The sequence below is a fragment of the Cucumis melo genome, chromosome 1 (genome assembly GCF_025177605.1).
Source record: "Cucumis melo cultivar AY chromosome 1, USDA_Cmelo_AY_1.0, whole genome shotgun sequence".
Lineage (NCBI taxonomy): Eukaryota > Viridiplantae > Streptophyta > Magnoliopsida > Cucurbitales > Cucurbitaceae > Cucumis > Cucumis melo.
Window position 1 is genome coordinate 19,494,827 of NC_066857.1, and position 18,331 is coordinate 19,513,157.

Sequence of the window (18,331 nt, forward strand, 5' to 3'; positions counted from 1 at the left end):
CCTTAAATACTTTTAAATGTTAAATGGAACATCTCTAATGGCGCCAATGCACTTTTTTGGTTTAATATTTAGACCTTTGATGGTATTTGAAAACAAAAAGTCACTCATTTTTATGTTATATCTGACAAGAAGATATCACAGTACAAAAGACGTGAAATACCCATTTATTGAGGTGGCTCTCAAACTTTAGAAGGCAAGTGCACTAGAACTCCATTTATGATGCCTGGCCAACACCTATTGAATGGAATTGTTCGATATTCTTACCTGGTCCTCGACATCAAATGGTGCTTTTTCTATTAGCTCGCTCTTTAAATGCTATTGTCACACCCCATCCTAGAGCCCATTCTCACTAAGCCCGAGACGACGATTCAAGCCAACCGACATCTTTCTCCTTTTAACGATACCTATCGATCCTGCTTAACCTGAACTCAAATTATTTCCTTTTTAAACGAGAACATACATACTGCGGAAAACATCGAAAACTTGGTAAATATATAGAACCTCATCTTCATATTCATCCAACCTATGGGAAACCTGTTTAAACAAGCCTTACATAAAACAACTCAAAAGTACTTTACTAGTCTATTACAAACACATCAACTAATCTTTTACTAACTCAATTACAAACTAAAAATCCATGATTAGAATGAGTACTAAAAAATATTAAATCAAACTTCTAGCAGATTAGGTGAAACTTCTATTAGCCGTCGGTACTGCGATCTTTACCTGTAAAAAAAATAAAACATTGAAGGGTGAGTTATAAAGCCCGTGAGTACTAGCTTTTAAAAATAAAACATTCTTAGTAAAACAAGTATGCAAACATTTAGCAAGAAATCTCTACATAACATTTTCTCTAGGCAAGTATTTCTAGCAAACAACTTATGGCTTATGATGGGCATGTTCGACACTCACGACAGCATCATTATCACGAAGTACACTCAACGTCAACAACGAAATATAACATGTGTGCACGCAGTATCCTTTAGCCTCAGGCTCAATATCACAGTCATGTAGCTAGTACAATCTTAGAAATATCATAACATTAAATCATGCATTGCTTTCGACTATACTTGCTTAAATCTCAACTTAGCTTAACTTGTATTTAGCTACTAGAGCCCTTTAACACGATGCTACTCTTGGTATCATGCTTGCTTAAACATATCTTTAACTTAGATATTTTCATAAACTGAGCATTAAAATACTTTGCTTAGAAATCTCATGTTCAAGGGAATATATTCAACTTGAATGCTTTAAAATTTAAATCATGCATACTCACTCATAAATCTCATCCAACTATTTCTAAACTTGAAACTCATGATTTATAAATCATTCATAACTCAAGTATAATTCAAATATTTTAACTCAAAGCATGCTATAAATATAACTTAATAAAACAAGCTTAGAAGTTCATTTGAAACTCATTTTTATCACTGACAAACTTTCGATTAGTTCCTCAGTCTATAGAGTTGCCCTATTTCTTCTCGACCTTGTTTTCTTTGGAGTCTCGATAGCCTAAGCTTACTCAAACCACTTCTACAATGCTTGTCGTAGCCCCAAAGAGCTCTTGAATCCAACTTCAAAGTTTTAACTCTTCTCTTCAGCCCAAACTCATTGAACCCTTACTTGTCTAGATGCTTCTTGACAGGAAACCCCAAACTGAAGCTTGATCGGGCAACCCTCTTGCTTTGGAGACACTCTCAAGAAATCTTGACTCCAATTAGACTCTTCTTTTTACTTTTCTCTTAAAGTGAAATGGTGTAAAATCACAGAAATGATCCCTAAATAAACTTATAACAATACTTCGAGTTAGACCAACGCGAAGACCATCAGGTGACAAATTTTTGGAAACTTTTTTCGACATGCATCTTTTAATGATCTCGATTAAAACTAGCTTAAGATATGCCTAAAATATGCTCGAGAACCCTTTAATTTCATTCTTTGCTTCTAGTCTCGGTAGGAAACGACCTTGAGATGACCCGAGAATCTATCTTCCAAACCTTTATGTCTTTCATCTTGGCCTTGCACCAAGATGCTCGTGCTTTAGCTTCAGGATTTACCTTCTATCTTAAATTAATCTCGCTCGAGATCTCCTCAGACTTTCCAAGATTTCTTTTACCAAAACTCTCTGTCTTTTCTCTAGGCTTAATAGGACCAAGTTCTTGAGCCTCTTTCCCGAGATTACATTTCCAAGGCACTTACTTGCTTCATTAAACTTTGAGATGTCATTCCCAGTTGGTTGACTTTGCCCGAAACTCTTTAAGTGAACTGTTAACCTTTCTCAACACTTAGCAAGAAAAATGATCGTACTTTAAAAAATGGTGGAAAGTCTTCCAGTCACATTTGGGAAGATATTCTTAATCTTGTTGCTCTTTGGTACTCTTAAAATTTCATTTTTTGTAATTATAGCATTACTTCAATATCGGTTAACTGGCATGAATTCTTGTAATTTATTCACAACTTTTCGAGCTTCTCCCTAGCTCATTTTGTAAATTTTCATCGATTAATGACATCACTTTTGGTCTTAGGGCAGGATGAGGGTGCTATAGAGGTGTCAACCTAATTGAGATGTCTTGGTGTACACTGGATCCCACTTAGCTTGCGAATTTTTTTAAAAAAAGAACATGAAATTTAAGGGTAAGAATGTAATATTTAATACATAAAAACCAAAACAGAAAATTAAACACATAATTGGGAGTAAAGGTGTAGCATTTTAAAAATTAAAGCATAAATTGAAAATTAGACCAAAAAATTAAGAAAAATGAAGTACCAAAAAGCCCCTCTATGTTCTCTAAATTTCTTCCTTGTGTCTCTGGTAACAAGACATAGAAGAACAGCCAAGCCATTGCTGCAATACCTGCATATAAGAAAAACACCCCACCGATAGTAATCGCTTTGGACAAGGAAATAAATGTCATTGTGACCACACCAGCCGTAACTCTATTTACTATCACTCCTGCACTCAATCCCTGTGCACGTAGCTTTGTTGGCAAAATTTCTGAGCCATACACCCACGTTATGGGCCCAATTCCAATGAAGAAAAATGCCACATCTATTAATATGGATGTAATACATAAACCCATATCCCATTTATTTGAATGGTGGTTCATTTTTGTGACCCCAAATCCCAAGACCATAAGAGAAATCATCTTTCCAGCGACGCTAATTAGAAGCAATGGTCGTCGTCCAATTCGATCTAGCAAGAATGTTGGCACTAAGCTGAAAATTGTCTTTATGAATCCAACGATGACTACGAACACAAGTAGCTTGTTATTCTTAGATTTGATCCCCACCCTCTTAAAGAATTCGGGGATAAACAAAAAAACGACATTCATCCCAGAAGCTTGGCGGAAGAAATGAAGTCCAATAATGACTATCAATATGTGACGGTTGGCTGGTGTTGGGTGGAGGAACATCTCTTTCCAAATGTTTATAGTTAGGTTGTCAAGTGTTGAGACTCGAAGGGGAATGATCTCATATGAGGAGTGGCCAGAGGGTATTCCGTTAGCTTCTTTGATATCTGCCAGTCTTCCTTCAGCCTCTTCTATGGAGTCTAAGGTTTTGTCAAGGACCCATTTGGCTTTTCCTATTTGGCCTTGCATCACAAGCCAACGTGGTGACTCTGGAATCATCAAAGCCACAATAATAAAAAGCATCGACGGGAAAATACTAAACCCAGCCATGAATCGCCAACCCAAATGAATTGGAAGCTTAGAGAAGAGGAGCTTGGAGAAATATCCCAACATTATGCCTAAGTTTATGAATACCTGCATATATACAAATTTAACGTTATATACCCAAATAAACAAAAATACATATGCATGAAAATAGGTACACAATTTGGGATGCATTCATGTATTTCTCTTTAAGGTGTTGGTCTCTTTGAAGTTCATTTTCTAGTTCGAGCCTCTCCTTTGATTCTTATATTTGAATTGGGCATGAAATCTGTTAACTTATATAAAATATAATGAAGAAAAAGTAATTGAAAAGGAAATTTTTTATTGGACATATAGACTTCCTATTTAATAGACAGATCAGCGACGGATCAAATCCAATTTAATCTCGGTGCTTTCTATAAGAGAGACCTAATCGGTTTGGATGAGCTTGAGGAAAAAAATGTTTTTTAAAAAATCTCATTTTTATCTAAACTTATTTTTTACTAATACCCTTTAAAATATACTATACTTAATTAATCGAAAGTTATTTGAATAGTTGTTAATCACTTTGGTTTTTTTCAAAACGACTTACTTCTTAAACTAGAGATTTAACGATATACCATGTCTTTCGCTTATGTTCCAATATGATAATGATGGTAATGGTTATACAAAAATTTCAAAAAAAATTATCATTCAAATCATTTTTTAGTTATAAAAGTTTGTGTCTAAAAAGTAGACAATATCATACATACCCTTAATTAAAATATCTTTAAAATATAAAGATAAGTGGAGGTCTGGGAAGAAATCGATTTATAAGACACTAGAAAACAAAGTCAAATAATAGTTGGTACCTTGAATTCTACAATTATTATCGTAGTCATGGTTGAAATTTTGATGTTGGTAGGAAATCAATTGTGTGACACCTTTTGGGTGATTTTACTAAAGCAAAATTATCATAGTTTATACCTTATCCGTACCATAAACTGTGTATGCAGGAGGGATTGATTATATGAGGCATATTGGGTAATTTCAAAAACAAAGTCACACGACTAAATAGCATTGTGAATTCAATATCTTACTACTATGAAGATGTGGCATTTTGCCTAAATCATCTAAGTAAAATTAAACTTTTTAAAACTTGTAATTACATGGAATGGTTTTGGTTGTGAAATGGTCAGAATCACGTGCAGTACATTTAAAATTCTAGATTATTTCTTTGTATATTTTCACGTACCTTTATGATCGAAGACCCACCAACAAAATGATGTATGAAATCTAACTTTTTGCTTTCGTTAGAACACACTACCATATTTTATAACACATCACATTAAAGATGACTATTCTATATCGTAGCTCTAGTATGATGACCATCTCTATATTGTTGTCTTCATTTTTCTCATAATTCGTCGTGGCTTTTCTATGAATATTGGGTGAGAAAAAATGAAAAAAAAAATGAAGATCATGATGGAGATAGCCTATAAAACATTTGTGATCCATCGTAGATAGTTGATGCCAATGATAAGGTAGGACACATAGTAGTTAGGCGTCCAAGAAGGAACTTTGGATGCATAGAGGAGTCAGACGTCTAACAGTTGTAAATATATTTTGGTTAAGTAAGAGCCAGTAAGGAAGTTGACAATGAAGTTTTTGAAAGTTAAGTTTTGGCGGCGAGAACCTTGAAGCATACTTTGGTGAAGTATGTGTCGAAATTAGGTTTGGTGTTCAAATGAAATTCTGAAAACAAAAGTGTGCATTGAGTTCTTGAGTCGACAAAACAATTAAGAAAAATATGGTTGCATGGTATCGTAGATTGTTAGTGGGGCGCATGTCATGAGGATGATTAAGTGGGCTTTAAAGTGTGGTGTAATTTAGGTTGAGTTTGATTAAATAAAGTTAGGTGAAGACATGTGTAAGGTTAAGTAGAAGGTGGACAATTTTGGAGAATTTAGTAGCTTACTAATTCTGAAAAACGTATAAACAGAGAAAGAGCCCTCATAAATCAGAATATAAGTACTTTACATTAGTTCAAGCTTAAAGGTTAAGCAAGAAAGTTAAACTCTTGAGAATCGAGGATGCATAGGAGAGATGTTGGCGTTGTTGATTTGCTAAAGTGTTGGGGAGGTGTTGGTAAGCTGTGAAAAAGGAGAATAAGAGCTAGAAGTAGGCTGCAAAGCTATGAGTGACCCTTCAAAAGAGATATTATGGTTTTTGAAAAGCTATTCTTTCTACTCATTATTTATAAGGTGTTCTAATGGATGTTTAGGTATTAAAAGGTTTTCTTGATAATTAAAATTAAATGATGTTTTTGTCGGAAACGTAATAGACCCTTACAATACAAATCAAGAAACACGAGAAGAACATTGTTCTCTTATTCACACAATTGAGAAGAAAGAAATTGAATAATATTTCTCAAACTTGAATTTCTTACTTTCTTTCTTGCATACAAAGGAGAAACCTTACACATATTTATACGAGTAGAGAAAAGTATATTAAAAGTCATCAACAATAAATATCAATACATGTGACTCTTCATATATCAATGTATTTAGTGATTAACTATTCCGTGTATCTCAACTATTCATGCATATTTAATAATGCAAATCCATGTATTATAGATTAATTTAATTTCAACATCCTCCCTTAATCTAGACTTGAGTAACTCCAAGTTTTCCTCTGAATTTAACAAATAAGTCAAACTTGAGCACCTTTGTAAAAATATCTACCACTTGATCTTGAGTCTTGCAATATTTTACTATCACTTCTCCATCTTTAACCAAGTCTCCGATAAAATGATATTTGATTCTAATATGCTTGCTTCTTCCATGGAAAACTGGATTCTTTGATAATGCTATGGCAGATCCATTATCACAAAATAAAACAATTTCACTTATTTGAGTACACTTCAATTCTTTTAACATCCACGAAGCCATAACGCTTGATATCCAGTTGCAGCTAACGAAATATATTCTGCTTCGGTTGTAGAAAGGGCAACAACAGATTGTTTCTTTGATGTCCATGAAAAAACACCTGAACTCATACTAAAAACATAACCAGATGTACTTTTATGATCATCCACATTACCACCCCAGTCATTATCACAAAAACCAAACAACACTGATTCTGAAACTTTCTTGTAATAAATTCCAAAATTAATGGTGCCAAGAATGTAACGAATAACTCTTTTACCTGCTTCCCAATGACTTCTTTTCGGGTTTGTCATAAATCTGCTTAACATACTTACAGCAAATAAAATATCAGGTCTTGTTGCTGTCAAGTACATTAAGCTTCAATACAAACTTGGATCGACTACTTCTCCAATATCATCTTTGCACAATTTGAAATTTGCATCCATGGGAGTGTTGCAAGGTGAAGCATTTTCCATCCATAATTTTTTTAGTAAATCATTAGCATACTTTTGTTGTGAAATGAAATTTTCTCCTTCATTTTGATTAACTTCAATTCCGAGAAAGTAGTGGATGAAACTCATATCACTCATCTGAAATTCCTTTTTCATGGAATTCTTAAAATCATAAAAAATTTATCATTTCCAGTAAAAAGTAAATCATCAACGTAAAGAGAAACAATGAGAAATTTGCCATACTTGTCTTCTTTGACATATAGTGCATGGTCATATGGACACCTTCGAAATCCTGTCTTTAGAAAAATACCGCCGATACAACTGTACCAAGCTCGCAGAGCTTGTTTCAATCCATATAAGGCTTTTACCAACTTGTACACTTTTTCTTCTTCTCCCGTTTTCACATAACCCAAAGGTTGTGCAACAAATATCTTTTCCTTTAAGCGTCCATTCAAAAAAACAGATTTTACATCCATTTGATAAACTTTCCATCCATTTTGAGCAGCTAATGACAAAATCAATCGAATGGTCTCAATTCTTGTCACAAGGGCAAATATTTCTTCATAATCCATACCATATTCCTACTTGTAACCTTTTACAACAAGTCTTGCCTTGTATTTTTCAACATTACCATCTGACTTCAACTTTGTTCTGTACACCCATTTTACTCCAAGAACTTGTTTGTTTGTCGGAAGCTCCATCAACTCCTATGTTTCATTTCTTCTTATCGCATCAATTTCTTGATCCATTCCAATCTTCCATTTCTCATCTTGGATGGCTTCATCCAAAGTTACAAGATCAACACCAGCAAACAATGCAAAATTAGCAAAAATGATCATCATTAATTTTGTTAGTAGAATTATAAATTTCTTGAATGCTCCTCATTCTCCTTGGTGAGATTTCATCATCACTTGTGGAAGATGGTGTTGAAGATGAAGATGACTCCACCGCTTGAATCTCTGCTTGCTCTAATTCTTGAGCAACTTTATTTTCATCTATATTAACATAAAATGGACTTAGCTTCATCAACATCGTTACTCTAATCCCATGATTCATCTTAATTGAAAATCAATTCTCTGCTGATAATAATTTTTCTTGACATAGGATTATACAATCAATAAGCTTTAGAATTTTCACTATAACCTACCATAATACATTTTTCAGATTTATCATCAAGCTTACCTCTTAGCTGATTTGGAATATGAGAATAAGCTAGACTCCCAAACACTCTCAAATGACTAACAGATGGTTTCTCACAACACCATGCTTCATAAGGAGTCATACCTGGAATACTCTTTGTTGGAGCTCGATTCAGAATGTAAACAGTACATGCAACAGCATCTCCCCAAAACTTGTTTGGTAGATTTTTTGCTTTTAACATACTTCTCGCCATTTTCGTGATTGTTCTATTTTTTCTTTCTACTACTCCATTTTGTTGTGGAGTCATTCAAGCTGTCATTTGATGATGAATTCCTTGCTCCTTGAAAAAATTACCAAAAGCTATATATTCTCCACCACGGTCAGATCTCAAAGTTTTTATCTTGTGACCACTTTGATTTTCAGCAAAAGCTTTTAAGGATTTAAAACATACAAGTGCTTCACTATTTTCTTTCAAAAAAAAAAAATCCACAACGTTCTACTGAAATCATCGATGAAGGTTATGAAATATCGATTACCTCCATTTGTTGTTGTTCTCATAGGACCACACAAATCTGTATGAATCAACTCAAGAGGTTTAGAGGCTCTCCAAGCTTTCCCTGTTGGAAATGAATCTCGATGATATTTTGCAAGAAGACACACTTCAGAAATATCTATCTCATGGTTGATATTTTGTATGCCTCTCACCATATGATTTTTGCACAAATAAGATAGTGATCTGAAGTTTAAGTGGCCATATTGAAAATGCCAAAGCCAGGATGGATATTTCAATATGTTGTGCTAAAGCAAGATATTTGACCAAATGTAAAGTTAAGAGGAAACATCTTATTAGCAGTCATTTTTACCTTGACAATAAGAACATCAGTCTGATCTTTGATTGCACATATGTCACCTTCAAATGAAACTTTTAAACCTCGCTGAAGCAGTTGGCCAATACTCAAAAGATTATGCTTTAGACCTGGAACATAGAACACATTTGTAACTCGTTTTGTGTCTTTCTTTGTCTTCACAAGAATATCACATTGGCCTTTGACTTGTAGTCTGGTATTATCACCAGTCTTCACTTCACTTTGGAAAGATTCATCCAAAGTAACAAATATACTTCTATTTCCTGTCATGTGGTTACTACAACCACTATCAAGATACCATGTAGGCTCTACAATATCGTCTTGAACACTACATGCGAGGAATAGAATGCTTTCATCATTTTTCTTCTGTTCTTTATGCATATTCATAGGGGTATTTCCATCTCCATTTTTTAGTGCCCAACAATCTGCTTGGAAATGACCATACTTTCTACAATTAAAGCATTAAATGTGAGAGAAATGACCATGATCACCTCCTTGGTTTCTGCTAAAGCCTCTTCCTCGAGATAAAGAAGAGCTTTCTTGTGAATTTTCAGAATTTGCACCGCTTCTATTATCATAGTTTCTTCCACCTCCTCATCTTCCACGACCACCACGTCTTCCACGTGAACTACGTCTCTTAATGAAGTTTGCATTTGAAAAGCTTCCTCATGGTTAACATCAAATTGTTTTAGTCTTAGCTCATGGGATTGAAGAGAACTCATCAAGTTATTTATAGACAACGTAGATAAGTCTTTTGATTCTTAAATTGCAAAGACGATATGCTCAAATTTTCTTGGCATATTTCTAAGAATCTTTTCAACAACTCTTTAATCGCCTACTTCTTCACCATTTGATCTTAAACTATTGACAATTTCAAGAATACGATTGAAAAATTCTTCAATAGTTTCAGTTTCTTTCATTTTAATGCAATCAAATTCGGATATGAGAGCTTGTAACCTTACCATGTTTACTTTATCTTCTCCTTGACAGGTAGATTGTAGAATATCCCAAGCCGCCTTTGCATAGAAGTAGCTATTGAAATTCTCTCGAAAATAAATTCATCAACAGCTTGATAAATGAAGAATAAAGCCTTCTTGTCTTTCTTACGATTTTCTCTTAACTCAACAAGTTGTTGATTTGTGAGCTCACTCTGATTCTTAACTTTAGTGTATCCTCTTTCAACAATATTCCCCAATTATTGAAAGCCATATAACACTTTCATTTGAATACTCCATTGATTAAAATTCTTCCCGCTGAACCTTGGAAGTTGGGGTTGCAACATGTTACCATTTGAAGCCATATCTAACTGGAGCTTTGATACCACTTGTTGGAAACGTAATAGACCCTCACAATACAAATCAAGAAACAAGAGAAGAAGATTGTTCTCTTATTCACACAATTGAGAAGAAATAAATTGAATAATATTTCTTAAACTTGAATTTCTTACTTTCTTTCTTGCATACAAATGAGAAACCTTACACATATTTGTACTAGTAGAAAAATATATTAAAAGTTATCAACAATAAATATCAATATATGTGACTCTTCATATATCAATGTATTTAGTGATTAACTATTCCATGTATCTCAACTATTCATCAATATTTAATAATGCAAATTCATGTATTAAGGATTAATTTAATTTCAACAGTTTTAAGTAAATGTTTTCAAACAATTAGTGCTAATTCAATTCTAGGAAGCTAACTTTACATGGATATGTGAGTGTAAGACAAGCTAGGCATCAAAAAGTGTATGTTTATCTATGCTAAAACCTTTGGTCTGAAATGTGCTCATCAGAGTGTTGCAGTCAGATATATGAGTTTGTCCACATTCAACTTGGAAGTCAAGCAACTAAATGTTGAGTGTTGTCCACTTAAGCGTTCAAGTGTGAGTCTGCCCACATTAGTAGCTGAGTGGGTTGAGTATACGTCCGTTCCAAGGGTTTCAAACGGGTTCATGCTGATGAGGATTTAGCACATGAACTCTCTAGTGAGAGTTATTGCCAGATAAGTGCCTAAGAGAGAAAATGGATCTCGAAATCTGGCTTTTGTGCATTGAAAATAATTTATTTTCAAAATGTTTTTCAATATTTGTCAACTGACTAACCATTTAGTTTACATTTCCATTTGGTTTACATTTCAAAATCTTTCCGCCCAGGTAACAAAGAATTCCAGGCGTCTCGCGAGGCTACTGTGCTCTTGCCGCATAGAGTTTTTAGTTTCGTCTCAATGAATTACTTAGTTTTTTAGAGTTTGCAATGTTTTAGCTTAATTTGTCTAAGACTTTAGTATGCGTTGAAAAGAAAGCTGTTAAGGAATAAAATCGGATTTGTCTGTCATTATATTGTGTTTTTGACGCATAACATCTATATGATTTAGTTAAGATGCGTTAAAAGTTTAACCTTGTATGCATAGCAAAGTATTGAGTTGTTAAAGTTCTTTCTAGGTGTTGGATGTCACCCTAACTCGAGATGTCGGCATTTCTCTCTCATAAGTCACATCTTCTTACGGGTTTGTCAATGTAACTTTGGGAGGGGGTGTGACATAGTCATCACATCTTAGGCTAAGATATGGATATCTTGAATGTAATAAGTAAAAAAATGAAGATTGTGACAGAGATGTGGATCGTCGTGTTTATTATAGAAATTGATATAAATAATTAAATCTTATTTAATGATTTTGATTTAATTTTAGTTTTTTTTATTCAATTTGATCCTTTTTATGACTGTTAGGTATAGGGGTAATTTTGTCATTTTCCCTTCTGGATTGATCAATCTATTTGTAGAATTGTTTGAATCTTGAGGTAAAAATATATATTTTTTTTTCAAAGGTCAATAATTTTAAGGCAATTTGTACCTAACCCAATCTTTAGGGTTGAAATTAACTTGATTTGGGAATTATAGTGATTTGAAATTAGGGGTATTCTCGTATTCAAAGGGTTTTTATTCTAATTACACAGCTAGGGATTTCATATAAGAGATGGTTATCACTAACATTATACGTTACTAAATGCAGTAATGTGTCATGATATAAGCAAAATGTTAAATTTCATAGGTTTGTTGGGTGGTTAATCGAGGAAATGTCAAAACCTTACATAAAAATTAAATTGAAAGCTAAACAAAAAACTATAGAAACTAGTTTAGTAAACCAACCTCTGACAAGGAAGTGAAGAAGCCACGACACGACGAGGGGGAGACCTCAGCAATGTAGATGGGGGATACAACTAAAGCATATCCGGTGCCGAGCCCAGTGATGAATCGGCCCAGCATGAGGGAGACATAGTTGGTGGCAAAGGACCTTAGAAAAGCTCCAAAGAAGAAGATGAAACCCGCAAGAACCATGGTGTAACGGCGGCCAATGTAGTCGGAGGTTCTACCAGCGAAAACAACGCCAATGGTGGCGTAGATATAGGCCATACCCAAGAGAATTTCCTCCTCCTTATCAGAGACTTCGAATCGTTCCTTGATGAATATTATTGTTCCACCTCCATTCATTACACTTTCCTCTATTCAAGAACAGAGTTACTAATTTTCTTTTTGTAGAAAACGAAAACAAAGTAAGTTAAATCTTACCGTAACCCAGTAAGATAGAAGCCATGGAAGCAAAAACGGCACACATAAAAGCATATCTGTTTCTCTTCCTCTTCTTCTTGGGCACGGCAGATACGGATTCGGATGGAATTTGCCGAACAAAGTCGCTGGATATTGCAGTCGGGTTGCCCATATTTTGCATGGCCATAATATCTTATTTTCTTTGGACAAATGGTAGATACTATTTTAAGTTTTCTGAAAATAACTAACTTATATCCATTGGGACTTTGTCGTAATTTTCACTCACAATTTATTTCTTCCTACAAAAATCTTTATAACCACATTTTCTTTTTAAAGAATTTTTATAAAGTTATTAATTTCAAGAACAAAATCCTTTTAGAGGACACATTTAAAAACCCAATACCTTTTACCTATTTCATAAAACTCAAAATTTATAAGTAGTTTTGATATTTTGTTTTTCCTTTTGTTAATCGAATTCATAAGAGAGGGAAACTGACCATATTAAGGAGTGATAGAGGCGAGTACTAAAAGACTAAACTTGCAAGATAGTTTTCATATTTTGTTTTTCTTTTTGTTAATCGAATTCATAAGAGAACAAAATTAACCATATTTAAGAGTGATAGATGCGAGGATTAAAAGACTAAACTTGCAAGATAGTTTTCCTATTTTGTTTTTCTTTTTGTTAATCGAATTCATAAGAGAACAAAATTAACCATATCTAGGAGTGATAGAGGCAAATATTAAAAGACTAAACTTGCAAGATGTTTTTTAAAGTTTAATGGAAAAATCAAACACTTATCTATCTTTAAATTGCAGTTCAAAATGTTTAAGGATAAAATTGAATTATTTTTTCTTTCTCAGCAGATTAGAAAAAGTGGTTTTAGAATATTGTAAATGAAAAAATCTGACTAAAACATACATGAATATATTCTTAATTGAGATTGGAAAACATCCATTTTTTAAAGGGATGTATTACATTAGATCATTAAAAAAATAGAACATCTCTTTTTTTTATATTGTAAATATAATAAATATGATAAGTAATTAGATATATCAAACGTCTAACAAATGGCTATTAAAAGGACAATCAAAGGTCTATCCACTTTTAAATTTGTTACTTTTTTAATTTAGAAAATGTAATGACATGAGTTCCATTATCATAAAAAAATTTGCTATGTTTGCAAACGCCTCTTTTTTAAATTTGAATGATGGTAGCTAATATGAATCTAGCTCAATTAATATAAATTATGAACTTTCGATTAAAAGATTGGAAGACTTTGATTCTTCAACTATAAATACACTACAACAAATCTGGCCTTTAATGTCGGGTGGAAAAAATGAAAAATGGGCTTTAATGTCGGTTTTCAAAAGGCGGATGTTTAATGTCGGTTTTAAACCGACATTAAAGAAGGAGCTTTAATGTCGGTTTAAAACCGACATTAAACATCAGCCCCTTTGTAATTTTTTTTTTAATTTTTTTAATTTGGTAAAAAATCAAGTTTTTCTCTCTCTTACTTTACCTTTTCTTTTTCCTTAAAATTTCTATATAAATTCTCCTCCTCTCTTCTTCCTCCTCCTCTCTTCTTTAACTTTGAAATCTTCTAACCCTAAATTCTGCAGCCACCAATCAAATTTTCTTGCTTTCATTTCCTATCCTCGTAGATTATTTTTTCCATCGACGATTTGAAGATTTACTATGGCCGGTAAAGGAGAAGGTCCGGCGATCGGAATCGATCTTGGAACCAAGTACTCTTGCGGAATGGAAATGGCCGAAATGGAAATGGAAATGGAGGAACGCTCCTTTGTTGTCTCTTCAGACCCTCACCAGGTTCATCCTCTTTCTCTCTTATCTCTTCATATTTTCACAATCACTCCTATTTGTTGGTCAGTTAGTTGTGGATTTTTCTTTCACTTCTTCGTTATCCTTTACCATGATTTCGGTGTTTCGCGTTTTCTTTTTCGAATTGTAAACATAATCTACAATACTGGAGATATTGATTCATTGATGTTTGGATTGGATTCATTTCTGCAGCTGCAAATTTGTCAACTACTCGCGTTTCGCGTTTTCTTTCGGTGTTTCGCGTTTTCTTTTTCGCGTGTTGGATTCTTGTACTCACTGTCTGATTTTGTTTGGTTTTCAAATCCTTTATTATTATTTGTTTAGATTGATTGACTCGGTATGGCTACACTGTATTTCTAGTGAGGAATTGAACATGGGTCAACTTTTGATGTTGCTATAATTGGCCGGTAAAGGAGAAGATTTAACAATTTCCATTATCCTTAGTGTTGTTGTTTCTTGCTTTTTCCCTCCTGTCTTTAGTAATGGTAAAATGCTTCACAATCCCATTAAAAGAAAAAAGGTGTGTATTTAGGGTTTAGGGTTAGGGTTTTAGGGTTAAGGGAGTGAGCCGGCCTAATGTTGAAGGGTAGGTTTGAGAAATTTTTTAAAGAGAAAGTTAATAGGGCTTTCTTTTTCTTTTTCTTATTATAAGGGCATTTATATGAATGGTCAATTTTCAACAACATAGCAGCTTTATTTGCACGCAAATACACAAATAACCATTTCTCTGTATATATTATATTGGTAGCTATCTATGTATAGTGCAATCAACACAAGCCACAGCCAGCCAGCCATAATATACCAAATTCCAAGGCTCACGTTTAGTACTGCTACTAACTTTCTCTTCTCAATTCTTTAAATTTTTCTTACTTTTACTTATTATTTGGAGACTTTTTAAGTTATTTATTTGTCGGTTTGTGAGATATTGATAAATTTTGTAAAACTTTGTACTAATAAGTTTTTTATTCTCTTCTCAATTCAATAATAAAATTTATGATAATAAAACTTTGTAAAATTTATTATTAATAAATTTTGTTATATATATATAATTATTTAAATATGTTATTGGGCATACATTTTAGTGAATATGTGTTAACAATTACCCTTAAGTAAATGTTCTTGAAATTGCTATTTAGACTAAATTTAATTGTTTGAGTTCTTTAAATAATGAATTCAACCTAGTCCAATAATGAAATATTTGAGTTGCATTAATTTGTGACACTCAGATTCATTTCTTTATATTCTTGCTTTTAAAAATGAGTAAATAATACTACGATTATTTTAATACATTGAATTAAAATTAGCATCTCAATTTAAATTAGCACTATAAATTTTCTATAATTTCCAAGCGTGTTAAAAATGTTGTTAAGAATTATTGGAGAATAAATGATCTAACAAATCATGAAATAAAACACACGATGTCTCAAACTGAAGTCGGCTGAAACTGGTCTAGAGGAAGGAGAAGGTTCCATGATTTCAATTTTCAAAGTTTCTTTGCTCAGCTTTGCCTTTTAACCGTTTATGTTAGAATAAAGATATGAGGAATTTTATTTGTGATGCACAATGAACATGTTTAAGGTGCATAAATGTTTTGTTTGGCATTGAGAAAGATGGGGAAAGAGATTCTCAAGGGTGTTAATCTTGTTGTTTACGAAGGAGAGGTTAGCTCAATATTAATCTTTACTATTGTTTTAGGAGCGGATTCTCACATTTTGAATTTTTCATTGATTTTTTGTTCATTTGGAATTATTTTTCTGACCCTAGTAGGTTCACGCCATCATGGGAAAGAATGGTTCTGGAAAATGCACATTTGCAAAGGTCAGTATTGTTTGTGTTCTTTTCTCTAATTCTCATTAAACAGAAAAATGATTTATGACGTTCTTTATCAGTAATGAACTTTGAGCTTAGAAGTTTGTTAGTTTCCTTTGCTTCACATACTATTTTATTAACTCTTGAGTGAAAATTTGGCAAATATTCTCTAGAAGCAAATAATATATCTATAATGCTTGCGTCCTTAAAAGCCATTTCAAGTTGTTTCATGCTTACAGTCTCATTGATTGCTTTACTTGGGAAAAGGATTGTATATGATTGCATCTATGGAATATTTCTAATAATAGATTGAAGAGATTTAGGAAAGCCTGATGGCTGAGGTAGACTAAAGAGAGTTATGTGGATTGGGGTGTGGATATAAAATCTTAAAAACTTTTCATCCTTCTCTGCAATTTTAGTACTTCAAACAGCTTTGTTATTCTATATAAATGGTTTATTTGGATATTGTTTATAGATAATTGAAGTCATATCGGGTTGAAAGCTAAGCGATTGTGCAGAGATTGCCAAGCGACCGTTGAAAATTGAAGACTGAGAAGGCATTTAGGATTTTTAATTATTTAATTCTTGTATTAGAATATTTTTTCATGTACTATTGTAGAATGTATATACATAATATTAAGATTTTATTTTGTGTATAAAAGACAAATATTATAGTTTCTAACATAATATGAATTTCATTGATTTGTTGGCGTGTGAAAAACATATTTATCTACATTGATCCAATGTCGGTCTATAGGACAATAATGTGACAATTAAATAAAAATAAATTTGTAAAAATGAATCCAAAAACTAGGCTTTAATGTCAGTTTTAAACCGACATCAAAGTTCAACCGACATTAAAGGGCTTCAATAACACTATCAAAGATGTCGGTTGAAAACTGACAAACCGACATTAAAGAGGCCTTTAATGTCGTTTTTAAACCGACATTAAAGCCCAACCGACATTAAAGGGCATCAATAACACCATCAAAGATGTCGGTTGAAAACTGACATTAAAGGCCTTTAATGTCGTTTTTAACCTGACATTAAAGAGGCCTTTAATGTCGTTTTTAAACCGACATTAAAGCCCAACCGACATTAAAGGCCTTTAATAACGCTCACAAAGATGTCGGTTGCCAAGTGACATTAAAGGCCTTTAATGTCGGTTTTAAACCGACATTAAAGGCCAAAATTCTTCTAGTGATAGTTTATCTAACTGAGTTTTTTTTGTTGTGGGAACTTTTTTTTTTCCTATAGCCTTTAAGATAGAAAGAGATAGAGGGAGATTAGTTTATTTTGATGAGAAGTAGGTATGTATTGTAGCTTTTTTATTCCAAAGATGCTCATATATAGATATTCCAAAGATGTTCATATGTAGATATTGCTTGAATTTTCTTTTCCTTTTTTTTTTCTTTAAAGAATATTGCTTTGACATAGGTTCAAAAGTGACAAAAGACTTTCATTTACAAGTCTTTGTTTTAGCATTATTTCGAATTTAAAATTAAAAAATGGCAGTTTGTAACCTTTCATTGGTATATGTATATGTATGTATTGTTTTTCTTCTTTAACAAAGACCACTCTTTTTCACGTGTTTCATATATCCAAATAATTAAACTAATGTTCTATATGATTTTCATAAAATATTACAACTGCATTTTATCTTACACTTACTATACAACTTTAAACAAACCATCAATTCCAACCACCATTTCAATGATGACCCAAAATCCGAATAATACTATTAAATTAATTTGTAATTTAGAAAAGAACATGATCTATAAAATTTGGAGGTCCGATGACCTCGACCTCATCCTTGGTCCATCATTTTGTGGTATAGGATCAATTTTTAATAAATATATGCTATACCCTTATCTTTTATATATTATATTTGTAGTTTTTCATCAAATTAATCCTCGTAGTTTTTCATAATGATGTATTTTTTTGCTATGTCTATAAATAGTTTGATATTTTTGTCATCCGTACAAATTTCTCTACTATCAACCAATTTCTAAATTAAAAATAATTTTATTTGTGTACTCTCTTTTTAATTCTTTTCCTTTCTTTATTTTAATTTCTAATTGTAATATTCTATAATAAATACAATAATAAAAACAA

The 18,331-nt window shown here is 32.7% G+C and overlaps 1 protein-coding gene and 1 long non-coding RNA gene across 2 annotated transcripts; one reads left to right on the forward strand and one right to left on the reverse strand.

Annotated features, from left to right (window-relative positions):
- Positions 1–493: 493 nt before the first annotated feature.
- Positions 494–12,776, reverse strand: LOC103489773 (putative polyol transporter 2). The gene is made up of 3 exons (XM_051086178.1): positions 12,589–12,776; positions 12,169–12,521; positions 494–3,764 (listed from the first exon to the last, which is right to left on the reverse strand). Exons 1-3 carry the CDS (start codon positions 12,752–12,754, stop codon positions 2,718–2,720), a joined length of 1,566 nt encoding a protein of 521 aa, XP_050942135.1. The 5' UTR covers positions 12,755–12,776; the 3' UTR covers positions 494–2,717.
- A 1,362-nt stretch (positions 12,777–14,138) lies between these two features.
- On the forward strand, positions 14,139–16,918 carry LOC127149870 (uncharacterized). Its single transcript, XR_007821692.1, has 3 exons — positions 14,139–14,395; positions 16,175–16,225; positions 16,692–16,918. It is a non-coding gene; the product is annotated as an uncharacterized LOC127149870 (long non-coding RNA).
- The last annotated feature ends 1,413 nt before the right edge of the window (positions 16,919–18,331 follow it).